At 39.6% G+C, this 16,719-nt stretch overlaps 1 protein-coding gene across 1 annotated transcript in view; it reads left to right on the top strand.

Moving 5' to 3' along the window:
- Window positions 1–16,247, top strand: part of gab2 (GRB2-associated binding protein 2) — a 90,704-nt gene extending 74,457 nt beyond the window's left edge. Inside the window, exons 3-10 of the mRNA XM_056258761.1 lie at window positions 4,423–4,654; window positions 7,834–8,408; window positions 10,181–10,278; window positions 10,659–10,944; window positions 11,099–11,189; window positions 13,473–13,572; window positions 13,684–13,806; window positions 15,617–16,247. Coding sequence (XP_056114736.1) covers window positions 4,423–4,654; window positions 7,834–8,408; window positions 10,181–10,278; window positions 10,659–10,944; window positions 11,099–11,189; window positions 13,473–13,572; window positions 13,684–13,806; window positions 15,617–15,760 — 1,649 coding nt within the window. The 3' untranslated portion in view covers window positions 15,761–16,247. The remainder of the gene's footprint in view (window positions 1–4,422; window positions 4,655–7,833; window positions 8,409–10,180; window positions 10,279–10,658; window positions 10,945–11,098; window positions 11,190–13,472; window positions 13,573–13,683; window positions 13,807–15,616) is intronic.
- The last annotated feature ends 472 nt before the right edge of the window (window positions 16,248–16,719 follow it).

The raw sequence follows: 16,719 nt of genomic DNA on the forward strand, positions 1-16,719 counted from the left end.
ATGACTGGATGTGTTTTTGCTTCTTGTCTGCATATTAGCATTGTTACCAAAAACGGTGCTTTAGTGTTTTGATTGAAATACTGAAGAGTATTTAGCAGTTACCTGTATGGCTCTTTGAATAAATAATAAATGAAAATATTAATGACGTTAAAATATACTATCTACTCCACGCTTCTAACCAAAAGTATAGATATATAAGGTTTAAAATTGTTTTCCTTCTTTTAAAGTCAACATGAAATAAAATTTTCTAAATGCATGTTATTATGCTTTGCATTTTTGATGTTGAGGGTTTCAATCAAAATGTCATAATAAAAATACAATGGTAAAAAGATTGGTGACATACACAGGACTTCTCCAATTATTTATTCCACTTAAACCCCGCCCTTTTCTTACAAGATCTGCCTCCATCCAATCAAAAGTCGATGAATAGAGTCCCTCCCCGACCTACCTTTTTTGATAATCTAATTCGCACAGTTTTACGTCACAAAATGGAAGAAAAGATATATTGCGACTTCCATTTTATCACGGCTTTAAAAACCTCCTTGTTTTTTTCTCGTTTTTTTTTTTTATGGAAGGGAATAAACCCACAGCGTCCGATATATGGAACTCGTTATGGAGGTCGTAAAAAAATTAAATATGCATGTCTTTCTGTCATGACAATGTGAAGCGTCGCCGACTGACTGACACACTATACGAGATGAAATGGTTGTTTATTGCGTCTCGACGGCCATTGTCCTTTGTGAATCACCACGACACTCTACGTAGGGTTGCCAACTGTCCAGAATTAGGGGACGTCCCATATTTTTGGCCTAATTTATTTGTGACCTCCCTTGTCCTGATTAAATAGACTGCTAGGCTGATCTAACCACTGACTGATACAACTGCAACACGACGCTTGAGAATGATCACGACACCGGTCATCATCCAATCACATCCCACAATCACGTGCATTAGACCATACGAATAACAAACTCTAAATTGAGAATTAGCCTTATTATTCTTTTGGGACAAATCACTGTTTGATTTGCGAACAGAATCCTCTTTTGTCTGGTCGCCCCCGGTTCAATCCGGACTCACGCTAACGGCAAATCCCTTTCACTGTCCGGCCGGGTTTTGATTTCGGCAAATCAGTTTTGGTGAATTCAAACACCGTGATTTATAGTTCAACATCCATATAGTTCAAATGTCTTTACTGTCACTTTTGATTACTTTAATGCGTCCTTGCTGAATAAAAGCAGGCTATTACTTTAATTTCTTTCAAATGTAGTGTATAATGTTACAAAAGCTTTCTATTTCAGATAAATGCTATTATTTTGAACTCTGGTTTGTTTAATGTGACTTTTTTGTGTGACCTTAAAATTCGTTTTAGAATTAAATTGTACATAAATAGGTTAAGCAAAACAAATGGGTAACGCTTCCTTTTACAGTACAGTACTTACGTGTACTTACAGACAGTGTACTTACCTAGAAAGTACTGGCTAATATAAGGTAAGTACATGGTTTAGGGGTAGGTTCAGGGTTAGTACCTAGGTATTACCCAGTAATTATAATTACTATAATAAGTACATAGTAAGTACATGGGTAACAGGACTGTAAAAGGAAGCGTTACCAACAAATGTGTTTGTCTGAGAACCTTTTAAACGCATACGAACCTGAAATGACATATAGCCTACTGTGTGATACAGTACAAATATTTTGAGTGTCCCTTATTTTCCTGTAAAGAACCACGATTGTTCCGCATTTTTCTTTTCTGAAGTTGGCGACCCTAACTCTACGTCAAGCGGATTGTGCCAAAATCGGGCTGATATCGTGTGGTCTGAACCCGGCATTATTTGATCGAGCCGATGCGTAACAGAAGGCCTATTACTCATCCTAATTCTATCTTTGAGCAATCATAGATCCTTGATGGGTTGGGTTCCCTATACCTTGTCATTCTATTTGCCATTAGCTTCAAGATAATCAAACACAACACAGCCGTGTGCCATTACTTGCTCTAAAATGCCTTTACCTCATTGCATTAGTCCGTATTACGTGACAGATGCAAACCATCTCAATCCGAGCACCTCATTCCCCTATCTCACTTTCCCCTCTCTCAGAGGAGGGTCACAGAGTGCTCTCCTTCACCAAATCAATACAGTAATGGCGGTTAGTGGACTCCGAGCTCCCTGTCATGGTTGAGCGCGTATACAGAGCACTCTGAAGCAACTAGAGGAGCGCTGCGCCATGTAGCCCTGGGAGCTTTGGGCTCCAGAGAAACAATGGGCTAATTGAAGACCTTCAGCAGACCCCTGACACTGTGGCCAGGCCTGGTCGTGCTCTGTTGTTCAAAAGACAGGAAAAAAGAAAGACTATCTTCTGTCTTCTCTCTTTGTGCATCGCTTCCTGTGCCCCAGGCAGTGATGTGACCTTATTTATGACACAAAATCACTCCTATCCTTTGTACCGAACTGTTGTCATGTGCATTGCATTCAGACCGCAATGACCAACCAGAACTGAGAAGAGTTGTAACATCTCTTGTTAGGTTTGGAAACCCTATAAACTTCCAACCCAGTGCTGCCTACTTGGAAAGTTTTTTAAGGCATCACCAAATCTAAAGCTTTCTCAAACTGTAGACAAATTATGCTGCATTGTAGGACCTCATTTTGGCCAAATTGGCAGCGTGCATCTTTACAGATAAAACAATCCCAGAACATACTCAGTGGAACAAAATGGACGACAGAGACGAAAGAAAATCTCATTTAATAAACATAAGAGTTAGGGTTAATTAGGACTCCTTTTCCAAGTGTCCCAATCAACCTGATTTCACCCTACTTGTATTATATTCATTCCTACAAAGTATCAATACATAGTTCAACCTAAAAATATGCTAATTAATGCAATATTTGTATGTGATATGTATTTTATGGGCTTAGAGTATCACAATAACTATGCAACATGTAGACGTCAAACACTTGTAGTTCTATATTTTTGTGTGCTATGTATTTTTGTCGTTTTTAGAGTAACACGTTAGCTTTGCAACCTGCTAACAGAAAACTTTGAAAGTCAATATTTGCGTGTGCCATGTAATTTCGTTCTTATTAGAGTATTACTTTAACTTACAACATGTTTACATCAAGCTCTTTCAGTCTTTCATCATTTCAGTCTGTGCTACAATATTTTTGTGCGTATTAGAGTATTATGTTAGCTTAGCAAGGATATTGTCATCCAGCATCAGAGTCTTATAGCTCCTCCTTTTTGGCTACATAAAGAAAGATGCAACATTTGAGTGCATGAACTGTCCACAATCGGAATCCACACTTTGTTTTTCCGGTTAAATAAGTGCATCATCCAGGTATTTAAACTGCACTTTTTCTTGTTGGAATTTTCAGTGTAAACACACTATTTATATACAACAGAATGGCTCAGAATAGTGTACAAGTACACAGATTGGGACACACTTTTGGTGTTCCATATTTTTCTGTTATGTATTTTTGTGCTTATTAGATCACGTTAATTTAGCCACGCGCTAATGTCAAACTATATTGAGATTAACCATGTGTTAGTTAAGTCACTCATGCACTTCAAGGAGTGATATTTGCGTGGCGAATGTTAGCCGACTTAGAATGCTGACTTTGTAATCTTGGTTTTAAAACGTAGAAGAATAGTTCAGTGTCTAATGTGCCCACCAATTCCCAGGATAAATGGATAGAAGTTTTGCAGCAAGTATGCAGTTCAACAGTGCAAGTGCAGTAGACCTGCTTTTCCGCCCACTCTACCTCCTCATTCTGTCTCCCTTTCTTTGTCTGTATGTCTTTCTCTTTCCCCTCTTACTCTCTGCCCTTCTCAGGGGCAGATCGGAGTGGTAGTAGGAGGAGGGTCATATGCACTTCCTGGTTTTGGCTCAACGCCTGGTCTATTTTAAGTTCAGAGGCCTGAGATTTTTCTTTAGCGAACCCATACAGTACAAATCATGGATGTCAAAGAGAAACAGCCCAAAGCAAAGGCCATGCTGTTCACATAGCGCTGCGATGACGTAGAAAAACAGATACTGATCAAGTGGCTTAACTTGCAGCTCATGATCATTTCTGTAGTCTTTTGTACGATGCTGTTCCTGCTCCTCGTAAAACCTGATGAATACATATATGGATATTACTGCCCAAAACCCTCAATCGACTTCTTTTCCTGACTTCATTGATCAATGCGGGAAAATAAACGAAACATGGCTTCTGTTATTGGACTTCATAGATCTGAAAAAGAAGCGTGTTGCTCAGGGTCAATAAATCAAATACTGTGAAAATCTCATGTTCAGATGATCAATGTCCTGCTGCTTTTGTGCGTTTGGTTTTGCCCAAGGGTTATGAGGTGACTCACAGTGTCCTAAAATGAAAGCAAAACTGGTTGTTCAAATTCCTAAAGGTTTGTTTTTCTTGTTCCTTCTTATAGATGAGAGATCATCCACCACCCACATTTCCCGCTCCTTGGCTAATGATCTGGGTGGCTCTCTGGCTCCACTGATTGGTGAACGTAAAACGTCTGTTCCCGCCCACTCCAGCCAGCCAATGCTGTTCACATTCGACATACCTATACGCCACTCCCATAGTCCTCTGTCTAACAGTGCTCCTCAGGACTACCTCTTCCTCCATCAATGCATGAGCCGCAAAAGTGAGAGTGCACGGTAAGAGCCATGATGTCTGGGGATGTGCTCATGTTACACCCCTTATAGCTTACAGACCAAAAAAACTAACAAGATATTGTGTTCAGTCCTGAAAGTACCTTGGCATAATCTATATTATTATTATTATTTATTATAAAAAAATATGATTGTATTAAAATTAAAATGCTTATAAAAAAAGAAAAGAAAAAAAAAGCAAAATCAAGTGGTGCAACCAACAAATATTTCAACGTTAATAAGTCTCTTAAAATATCAGATCTTTTTTAGGACAGGTAAGGTTAGTTCAGATTGTAAAATGTCATGTGGTGTGACTCCCTTAGAACAGAATATACATAAAAAAACAAGCGTGTTTGTTAAAAAATACTTTTTACCTTCAAAAATATATTTAAAATTAAAATAATAATAATGATGATGGTGATGATGATGCACATCAGACCTGTGTTTCCAATGATTCAGAGATGCTCCTCAGGTTCACTCAAGCATCTCAGCCAGATAGATCTGACTCTTCCACTCACACCAGCATCCAGAGACAAATCATCCTTCATATAAAGAGCTGTCATGTACTGATGTATGATCTCTAGACAACCCTGCATAAATCAAAAATGTCATGAAAATTATGCAGGATATTGATAAACCATTATGACAGAAAATAGTTGCTGATGTCACTGGATTGGAATGGATTGGTGGGCATATAACAGAAACAATACAATGTTGGTTAAATAATCTCACAAAAACTGTCAGTAAATGACTGGGCCATAAAATGTAAAAAAATTGTATAAGCAATATGGCAATGTTAATGTGTTCGGTCTTGGCGGACTAGATCTGCTATGCGCTTGCTGCTGCTGTAGAGCAAGTATGGACTAGCTACTGCTAATAGATACACAGACACACTGCTGTGAGATGTAAGATATGCTGCTGCTGCATACATAGACATACATGAATCCCATAGCAGATCTAGGCAGGTGGAGCTGGGGGAGGTGGAGGGTTTCAGAGGAACTAGTTACAGCAAACAATGAACCAGACTATTTAAATGTTGAGCAAGCAATCTCATTTGCTGCAGGATTTGCAGAGGCCAATCAGCTTTTGCCATGCAGTAATTATGAGATTGCTTGTAGATTGCATGTAAAGGACCTATCAGGCGCAGAGAGTAGAGAGTTTCATGGCTGAACTATGTATATATATTTTTTCTGCATTATAGTAATTTTCCACATTATGAAATTATATAATGCTTAATTGGCATAAAAATAATATTACAAAAAACAAAAACATTTAGCTTTAGGGTAAAATATGACCTGCATTTAAAACCAGTACAGATATACCAGTCTATACTGGTTTTAACTCTTGTCATCTGTAACTGGGAATTAAGAAGATTTTCCAGCGATATTAATGTTATTGGGTCATAAGCAAAACCGTTTTCAACCTTAAACAAACCTATTTGTAAGACCTTCTTACAAATACGGTGACGTATTGTAGTGTTTGCAGAAGGATTCACTTACAGGATGTGCTCATCAGTCATTTCACCCTGATTCTCTTCCTTTGATTATAATTCCAGTGAAATAATGCCAAATGAAACAGTTGTGCTGTAATGCCTCCAACTAATCAAACCATGTTCACTATACCTATCATTCACAAACTAAGTCTCTTCACACAAATATTTGACCTATCCCATAAGTTCAAAACCTGCAGAAAGAAAACAAACTCTGTGTTATCCCATGTGTACCAGCCATGCCAGTTTCACTGGGGGAATGTGCATGATATTCATCATTCACTATCAATACAGTGTCATAAACACTCTCCATCATATACTAACAGACTTACCGTTCAATGGATTTACACAGCAGACTGTAAAAAAAAAAAACAACAACTCTGTTTGAGCTAGGCAGAATACATCTGTAATATGAAAGACTGAGAATCGCTGCCTCCAGTGGTTAAATCTTAACATTACACACATACTCTTTTATTTTTTCTTTACTTAAATTTGTATACGGTATACAAATGTGCTGCATGGGATACCCGTATGACTTACTACGTTTTCAAAATATGCAACATACACAGTACATTGCATGCAATACTGTATAATGCAATGTGCTCAAATTGACCTTCCATTTGTAGTGTGATGTGCATGTAAATTTAGGAAATTATAAAATACCAAAAACTTTTTTTATATGTGTAAATGTTTATACACGCTTAAGCAACATAATAAGGTCATGTGACCTCAAAGCTAATAGACTTTTAAACTAAATTTTTAATTGATTTAATTAATGAGATTTTGAAACGGTGTTATATTGTGGTTGATATTAAAAGATTCGACCTATGATCAGTTCAATGTCTTAATTATACAGTAGTGGTCAAAATAGATGTCCGGAGGGGATATTTGTTTTTAATCACCCTACAAGTTTGATTAAACCATCAAAATATGAGAAAAATACCTTAAATGTGATATATGTTTAATGTGAGGGAAGAACAAAACACTAAACTTGGTTAAAGGCAAACTACAGCTACACTGTACAAAAATGGATGTTTAAGTCATTTCAACTTAAATTACATTAAACTAATTTAAAAAAATGAGTTGAATCTTGTATAACAAAAGTAAAAAAAATTGCTGAGTTTATTTTAAATTTGATGAGATAAAGCAATGTAGAAACATGTTGTCACAACTTATTGATCATATCATTTTTTTTTTTACAGAGTACAGGTTTTATTTTACTTTGCAAAAAATGCATAGTAAAACAAAAAGCTCACAGGAAAATGCATACATTGACTACAACATAATCAGTTATTGATATTTCGTTGGTTGTCATAATGTTTTTGTATGACAGCCTGGCCATAAACTATGTCCACACAGCTTGGCATGTTTCATTGCGTTATCAGTAATAAAACAATCGACTCCAACCACAATTATGCAATATGCTTACGCAATATTTTTAACAATATTTGATTAAAGGATGAAGATGTCAGACCTTCTATCACTTTTGGTCATTACTGTAGTTTGCCTTGTCAACATTTGAATGATTAATTAGTACAGTGTTATTTATAGCAAGAGCTATTGATAGTTTGGCTATTATAGATTAGATTATTCATTTGTTTGAGCTGTGACAGAAGTTATGGATGTGAGAAAATAACGCTTGACTGTATAAATATGTTCTCATAAATAACTAACGGGTGGCTTTTTGGTCCCATAGGAGTGCGAGTTTCTCGCAGGCCTCGCGCAGCAGTCTTCTGGTGGGCAGTGATTCTGCCGTTCAGAGACTCTCTCATGGTTTCTCTCACTGTCTGAACGGGATGGGCGCCCAGCTTCACGGTTTCTACAGTTTACCCAAACCCGGCAAGCATCAGCAGGCCCCCTTGCGGACTGACTTGCGTGACGCTTGCTATGTCCTGCCCAGGGGTTACAGCTCCGAAGGGCCATCAGAGCTTGAATCTGAAGATGTCTACACTTATAAGACCCCCAATAACACTCTAGCAGCCCCTCAAACCAATGAGCAGCGGGCCCTCGACAACTATGATTCACCCAGCAATCCTGCCTCTGTGTACCAGATCCCCCGCACGTTTGATAAGAACCACAACGCCCTGATGCCGTCCAGTGCTGACTCCACAAACGCACCTCCTCCCAGACCTCCCAAACCCAGCCAGGGCTCAGAGACACGGTGGGGCGTCCCGCTGTGTGTGGGGGCTCAGAACGGAGAGGTCTCCACGGTGTCCGTCATCCCGAGGAGGAACACACTGCCGGCGGTGGAGAACATCAAGCTTCACAGGGGTACTACACTCAAAATCCGATTCAGTTTTATTAAATCTGTTTATTTTATTAGTCGTGTCTCCTCTCATCTCTCCTTTCTTCGTCTAGTATTTCCTGTCATTTTGTCTGTTTGTTTTAATCTGGTATTATTTTGTCTCCTCTCATTTTCCTATTCTCATCTTGTCTCTTCTCCTATTGGTTTCTCACTCATCTACTCTAATTTTGTCTTTTGTTTATTTTAGTTTTTGTCTCTTTTCTCATCTCCTTTCATTTTGTCTAGAAAGAGACAAAATATCCATTCCTTAATATCCTTAATATCCAAAATAAACCGAATATCCTATCGGTTTGCCTGTTTCTTTTTGTCTTGTTTCTTCTTGTTTGTTCTCTTCATTTCGCTTTTCGTTCCTCTCGTTTTTTTCTCATTTTGCGTCTGAGACAAGAGAAGATTGGTGAGACAAAACAAGAAGGCAGACGAAAAGTGACATGAAGAGAACAAACAAGAAGAGACGAGACTAAAAGAAACAGACAAAACAAAAGAGATACTAGACAAAATGAGACAAAATGAGACAAGACTAAAGTAAACAAAAGACTAAATGAGAGGAGATGAAAGCGAGAGGAAAGGAGAGACAATGGGAGAAGAGACAAGACAAAAAGAGAAAAATAGAGATGCGAGACAAGAGACAAGATTAAAACAGACAAGATAAGACGAAAACAGAAAAGGAGAGATGAGACAAAATGAGACAAGAGAAGATTAAATCGAACAATCTAGTCTTGTCTCATTTTGTCTCCTCTCATCTCTCCTTTTCTGTTTTAATCTCATCTCGTCTTTTATTTCCTTGTCTCTCCTTTTGTCTCATCTCATCTTGTCTGTTTTAATCTTGTCTCATTGTTTCATTCTCATCTTGTTTAATTTTGTCTCATCTCTAATTTTCTCTTTTTGTCTCGTCTCTTCTCATCTCGTCTTTTCTCCCTTTTGTCTCTCCTTTCCTCTTGATTTGTCCTTCCTCTCATCGTCTCTCCTTTTCGTCTAATCACATCTTTTCTCTTTCTGTCATTTCTCTTGTCCTCTTCCTCTTGTTTTGTCCAGTATCTCCTCTCATTTTATTTTAGTCTTGTCTTTTCTTTTCTCTTTTCATCTCTTCTCATGTTGTCTCCTCGTCTCTTCTTTTCTCGTCTCGTCTCTCCTCTCATCTCCTTTTTTTTTAACCTCATCTCTTCTCATCTTGTGTCATTTTGTCTCCCGTCCTTATTCTTGTCTTTGCTCTGCTCTTTTTGCCTGTTTATTTTAACGTCTCATCTCCTGTCTCTCTCCTTGACTTGTCCTCTTCTCAAGTGCTCAATCAGCTTTATGAACTCATTCCATAAAGGCTGTAGTCTCTACACTTTGCAGCTGGCCAATTTAATCTTTCAGTTCGATTAATATTGTTTTTACCTCTCCGCTAACTTTCATTCTTGTTCTTTTCTGAACGTGTACGCCTGATTTGAAACCAAGAGGCAATCTGGTCAAGGTTTATTCTGCTCTGCTAGGAGGCTAATGAAATTCAAGCCATGCAGGCAGCCCCAGAATGGCTTGTTCCGGCCTGATAAGCAGAGAGAGAAAAAACAGCAGACACAATTCAGTGATTTCCTAGTGGTTTGCGCTCAGCAAGGCCAGACTAGTGTGTCTGCAGGAACAGGAAGTGACCTTTTGACCATCCTCGCCTGATTCCCACACCTGTGCTTGGTAGCCCCTTCCCCCCTGAACTGCTGATCACATGGCAGACTTGTTTTTACATTTTACATTTGTGTTTCAGGATCTTCTTTTGAGACCAGCAGTCACCAGAGGCCAGTCTACTTCAACAACTCTGGTCAGTCAGTGGAGTCTGTAAATGATGGCTTCAGCTCTTACCTGGTAATGCAGCTTCTGTAACATTTCTACTTCTTAGGGTCATTCTCAAGAAAATAGTGCCATTTGAAGGGTCACTTAACCACATTATTTGATAGATTTGAAATTTCCTTATTGTGCCTTATTGTCAAAAATTAGGCACAATAAGGAAATTTAACTTTAAATAATGCGATTAAGTTCAGTACTCTGTTAATTATATCCGTAGTAAGTCATAAAGACACAAATGGCACCATTTCCTGATAGTGACCTCATAACTCAAAGAGTCACAAACTGACAATAACAAGTCTATTCAAACTACACAAGAACAAATGGTGTGTGTCACAGTGGTTTCCACCACTGATCTGGAAACTGTGTAAGCTGGATTGTTCTTCTTTCTTTTTTTTCAGAGAACTAAAGCCCCATTGACCCGCTCCGATAGTGCCGGCTCTGAGGATAACTATGTACCCATGAATCCCGGCTCGTCCTCCTCCCCTCTCAGTGCCGCCCTGGCTGACAGTCCTAAAAATAATTACATTCCCATGAGCCCAGGTCCTCACCATTTTGACTTCCCAGGATTCTCAGCAACGTTGCCAGCCAGGAAAGGCAGCACAGCATCACTATGTCTCCGACCCGGCCGACTCAGTGACGTCACACCGCCACCAATCAACCGCAACCTTAAACCTAACCGGACAGGTGGGCGGCACAAGCACAACTTACAATGTTTATTTACAGTGTTTGGTTAAAACCTGTAAATCTAGATTACAAGAATAGATTCATTAACTGCACAATTTTTATGCACAAATAGTTTCTACATAAAACAAAGGTGATTGTTTGTCTTGGTTTGCAGCAAAACCAACACCTCTTGACTTAAGGAACAATGGCATCATTGATGAACTTCCCTTCAAGAGCCCCATCACCATGTCTTGGACAAGACCAATGTAAGTGTGTCTCCCTGTTTAGAACAACATTGCAGGACTATTATTAAGATTTGCAGTAATAAATTAAATCTACATGCAAACCCAAGATAACATTATTAAAAACTGTATTATTTTCCGCAATTGTTTTCAGGGAAACCTACGACAAAAGTAGTTCCAGGCTGGTTTTTACCGCATTACAGTTCCATATCAATTCGCCAAATGATTTCAAAGGTCTTTACAGCCTACAACAGCAAAAAAAGCAAAACCCACAACAATACTGATCAAGAAAATAAATATAGGAAACAAAAGGAAAAAATGACACATTATTTCCATGTTTTTTTGTGTGACAAAATTACGTTTTATTATGTACGGAAAACACATACTTTCTTTCTCCCGCTCTCTTTCCTACTCAAACGCACACACATACAGATACAGTATGGACACACACTCGCACAGAAAACGTGTTGTCAGCGCTGCTCTGATGATTTTATCAGTAAAATAGTTTAACAACTTTGACTATAATGACATTTCTCTCTAGCGCGGTAATAACTGCGCTTTTCTTGAAACAGAAAAGTTTACAGTTTCACTATTATTCAGATAATTCATACACACTTCATCTCTCTCTCTCTCTCTCTCTCTCTCTCTCTCTCTCTCTCTCTCTCTCTCTCTCTCTATAACTGCATTTGTCTGCTATCAGTGGCTCAAGCCTCTGTTATAGCTCTAAAAGGATGTTTTGGAATTAACAACGGAGTCTTGGGATGAAATGCGTCAGAAATTAGTCCTACACACAAGAGCGGTTTAAGGAGAGAAACCTGACAAATGTCTTGAAATTAATCATCTGAACAATGTCTTGAGGTGTGGTAACTGTAGTATAAGCGGAATAATTGACCGGCCAGTGAATTACTATAAAAATAATACACACCCGAGGTGTAACGTGTCGTGGCCGTATTACCACCTCGGGTGTGCATTATTTTTCTAATAACTCAAGGGCCCGTCATCAATTATTCCTTACATACCTCATTTTGGTCAGTTATATTGTAGTCTCGTGTAGCTTTTGCCTGACGACATGAGGTCTGGGCTCTATAGTCACTTTATATGGCCAAAGACAAGGAAGAGGTCGTCTAACTGACATGTAGGGCCCTATCTTGCATCCGGCGCAAATGACTTTGTACACTGACGCATGTATCATTCCTATTTTGCACCCGCGCAAAGCGGGCTTTTCCCTCCACAGACGCACGTCGGTAAACTAGGAAATGAACTTGCGCTCCCTGGGCGGGTCGGCGCAAAAAGGAGGCGTGTTTCGCCGGAAACATTCCCTAGTGCTGTTTTGCAGTTCCAGAAAACAATTGCGCCACTGACCAGAAAAAACCTAGTCTAAAGTCAGTGGTGCGTTGAGCGTTGTTCATAATGCTATTATAAGCACGCATGCTTGGCCATAATGTAGCGGGTGCACAACGTGCATACACTTTGATTCTCTCATCAACACAGATGCAGCAGTTTTTATTTTTGCAAATCATACATTATAACAAGGAAAAATATTAACACATGAGGGAAATCATTGTGGTGTCCATGAAGATGTTTTTTTAGTTTTTTTACCTCCCACGCCTGTTTAACCGACGCTGATTTGGGTGGGTTTCTCCCATCCCCATACAACGTCACTTCTCTGTCTTTCACTGCCCTGACAAGAACGTCGGTCTCCTCGGCTGTGAACCGCTCCTGGCGCGCGCTTGGTAAATCCGCCATAATAACAACAATCCGCCATGCAACATGCGCACCTGCTCTTAAAGGGTATGTTGGATGACGCTCTGATTGGTTTATTTCACGTTACGCCCAAACCACACCTATGAATAATGAAGCTATTTCAGACCAACCCCTTTTAGATTTGCGCCAGGCGCAAGAGGCATTTATCCCGCCGGTAAAATAGCAACAGCGCCCAAGACCCGCCCACAAAGTTACTTGCGCTTCGCGCTTGATACTTGCGTTTCAGATCGTTAAAATAGGGCCCGTAAAGTGAAACAACCACAGTTTGTTTTGGTTCAACGTCATGGCAATGCACGCCATGCAACCAATCATATGCCATTCATTCAATATCAGCATAAAGGTTAAGGCAAATAGTGGCGCAACAGTCTGCATTAAAACACCTACAAATTAGTTAGAGATGTCTATAAAGTTTGTTTTCAGAATTTTGACCCATCACAAATGAAAAAGCAAATAATCCTTTCATGCAATCGATCTTTTAACGATTAATCGTGCAGCTCTAACCAAAGGAAATTATTGAGTGATTCAGTTTTGCTTTCTTTACAGGCCTTTGAACTCCATGTCGTCACAGCACTGTCGGCCCATCTCAACCCAGAGCATCACCAGCACTGATTCTGCAGACAGTGAGGAGAACTATGTGGCAATGGTGAGCAATGTGCATTGGAGATAGAACCTGAACCTGAACCTTGTAGTTAGTACCAAGTTCTTTTTCAGTCTCGAGCCATTTCTCAAATAACATGTTGTTTTTTTTCTGCAGCAAAACCCAGTGTCTACCTCCCCAGCGATGAGTGGTACCAGCAGTCCTGCACCCAGGAATTGTGGTAATGTGGACTATTTGGCCCTGGACTTTCAGCCTGGTTCCCCTAGCCCACACAGAAAGGTATGTCTAACACACTGAGATTATATCACCTAAAAAGGTCATCATCAAGCGCTCAAAATGAGTCCCCTGTGGACACCTTCAGTATGCGAAGCCAAAAGCAGAAGATAACATGCTAAAACTGTTTCCTGTGCACTTACGAATCTTTTGCTTTAGAATTGAATTCTCTTTGCCACATTGTCAGAAGTTATCAACTAATCAGAATAGACTTCCACGATTGATAGATGTTACCTCATGAAATTTTATTGGTTAAGATTGAACTGTACCTGGAATTATTTGACAATAAAAGATGGGTTTTTAATTTCTTTACAATGTAATACTCTTTAATAATATTAACTCTTTCCCCACCAGCGTTTTTTAAGGCGGCCCTCAGAATATTTATTTGTATGAATATCTAAACATGCAATATATCAATAGAAATAACAGACCCTCTGCTTTTAAACGTTTTATTCTAGCCTAATGCATTCTTTTTTTTATCAACACTTGAATGTGGGCATAAAAAAGCAACATTTTAAGCAAAAAAGCTGAGAAAATCAAGTTTTTATCAAAAACAACGTCTGGATCAGATTCAGAACGATGATCAAAACATAGATGGAGTAGATCTAGACGAGTCCATCAAAGCTTCACAGTCAGGGCTGGACTGGGACAAAAAATCGGCCCAGGCATTTTGGCCCAGACTGGCCCACTACATACAACCGAACTTTGCACGCCCTTGAATATGTATACCAACTCCTATTAAAACCACTAATGCCATAAGTGAATAGGAGTGAGTAAGAGTTAACCGATGAAATAACTACTAAGTTGAACTATACTCCACAGTGATGAATCTTAAAGAAAGCTATAAGCTGGGATAGTAATACCGGTTTTTCCCACAGGATTTTGGGAAATCTGTGGTGAGTGCACCTCTGTCCCTCTAGGGGGGTTCGTGGGCATGCTCCCCCGTACGAAAATTTTGTGCTTTTTAATGTTAAATTCATCAATCTGGTGCACTTTGAGAGTTCAAAATAAAGAGCTCCAACCCATATTCAGTGTGCAAATTGAACAAAGAAAAACTTTTTTGTTCACGCTATTTCACTGCACATTCCTTGCGTTTCTTCTCCATCGCTCTGACTATTTTGACAGATACACACTGACACTGCTCGCTCACTCAGAGCTCAAAGGGGGAGGAGTTTAAAGATGTGATTGGACCAGCCCAATGTCAATCAAGAAAATAACCAATGGGCCGCTGATCTACGCGTTTCATCATGTGCCGGTCTGTGAGAAAAAGAAAAACCTACGCTGACTTTTTTGTCCAATGCATTACACCGGCACAAAGATCCCAGAGCCGCCAATTAAACAAAACTAAACGCAATGGGCCGCCGATGTACGAGTTTTATGGGCTGTTCAGACAAAAAAAAAATTAAGTATGAGATGTATCGGCCCACAAAGCACGTCGGCCCACCGGGCAAATGCCCGATGGCCAGTCCAGCCCTGTTCACAGTCCTATATCTCGTCCTGGGTCGACGTTTCATTCAGTAACATTAGGCAGTTTTTATTTATATGCTGTTTAATGTTGATGATCGCGTTATTTTACATGTGCATCTGCTTACATATTAAATGGCTTGTTTCTGCTTCTTCTTCACATGTGTTTTGATCCAGAGATTCTGTACTCTTTCAAAAGATGTGTAATAGCGCCCCCTACTGTATAACAGTGAAAACACAGAAAGCCGGAAAACTCCATCAATGGCGGGGAAATAGTTAATAAAATGTATCTTAGAAATAGCATCACTTCACATCCTTTCACAATCTAAAACATGTTTTATCTTTCTTATAGCCGTCCACCTCTTCAGTGACCTCAGATGAAAAAGTGGACTACGTCCAAGTGGACAAAGAGAAGACACAGGCCCTTCAGAACACCATGCAGGAGTGGACAGATGTGCGACAGTCAACCGAGCCGGCTAAAGGCATCAAGTCCTGATGATGTTCAAATGTTCACACTGAATGTGTTCCTCCCTGTCACTCGAAATGCTCTTATACCGTTACACCGTGATCCAAAGTGGTTTGCCTGGGACAAAATAGCGAATGATGCACCGACTAAAGCCATAGATCCCTTTGAAGACAAAAACCCCACTGAACCTCCTGGACCGTCATGCCATGCATGTTAGACTTTTCAAAGTTCAGTGCAACGAAACTTTAGCTACTTGCTCTCTGTGAGTGTAAGCGAAGAACTATAAGTAGTGAATCTTCTGTGGTATTTGACATGTTGGAAATCATATTTAAAACTAGTTAATGGTGATGTGTGCAAAATATTCAATGTTAAAATACTTTCATTACTGCTTAAAAGTAAGAGACACTTAAAGTTGCTTTTCCATCGGTTGGGCCGAATAGTTCTAAGAATGGTAAGCAACGGTTATAATTCCACTTGAGCTTGGTTTGGTGCGGCACGATAACGAACCATTCTCGGCTAACAAGTTTAAAACAGAAATATCTGATCATCCTCCATGTGGTCGCTATTTACATCTCATATCGTCGGTGAACTCAAGGCAACGACTGACGCATTTGTATTACATTCCAAAGAGCTCTGTTATCAGCCCCACAGTGGAAAATGAAAACCATATCTGTACCGGCGGGCCGGATCGGCATGGAATGGAACGGTTAAGCAACGAGAACGGTTTTGCCCGATGATGGAAAAGCGGCTTAAGTTAGCCATTTGTAGTTTGATCCCCCCTGAAAAATGTATACTCTGTGAATCTATCATTGCTCTGTTCGTTTGAGTATCCCAACCCAGCCTGACATTGCAACATTGGCTCAACCAATGCCGTTAGTTGGAGGCCAGCCTGGCCAATAGCATACAGGTCGAGTGTTCAGAGAACCTCAAATCTGTTTGGTGGCGCTAGTTGTGCAGAAATTACACATTTCAACTTTAACAGTGTTACA

This window comes from Rhinichthys klamathensis, unplaced genomic scaffold (genome assembly GCF_029890125.1).
Source record: "Rhinichthys klamathensis goyatoka isolate OS25496 unplaced genomic scaffold, OSU_Roscu_1.1 h1tg000159l_1, whole genome shotgun sequence".
NCBI lineage: Eukaryota > Metazoa > Chordata > Actinopteri > Cypriniformes > Leuciscidae > Rhinichthys > Rhinichthys klamathensis.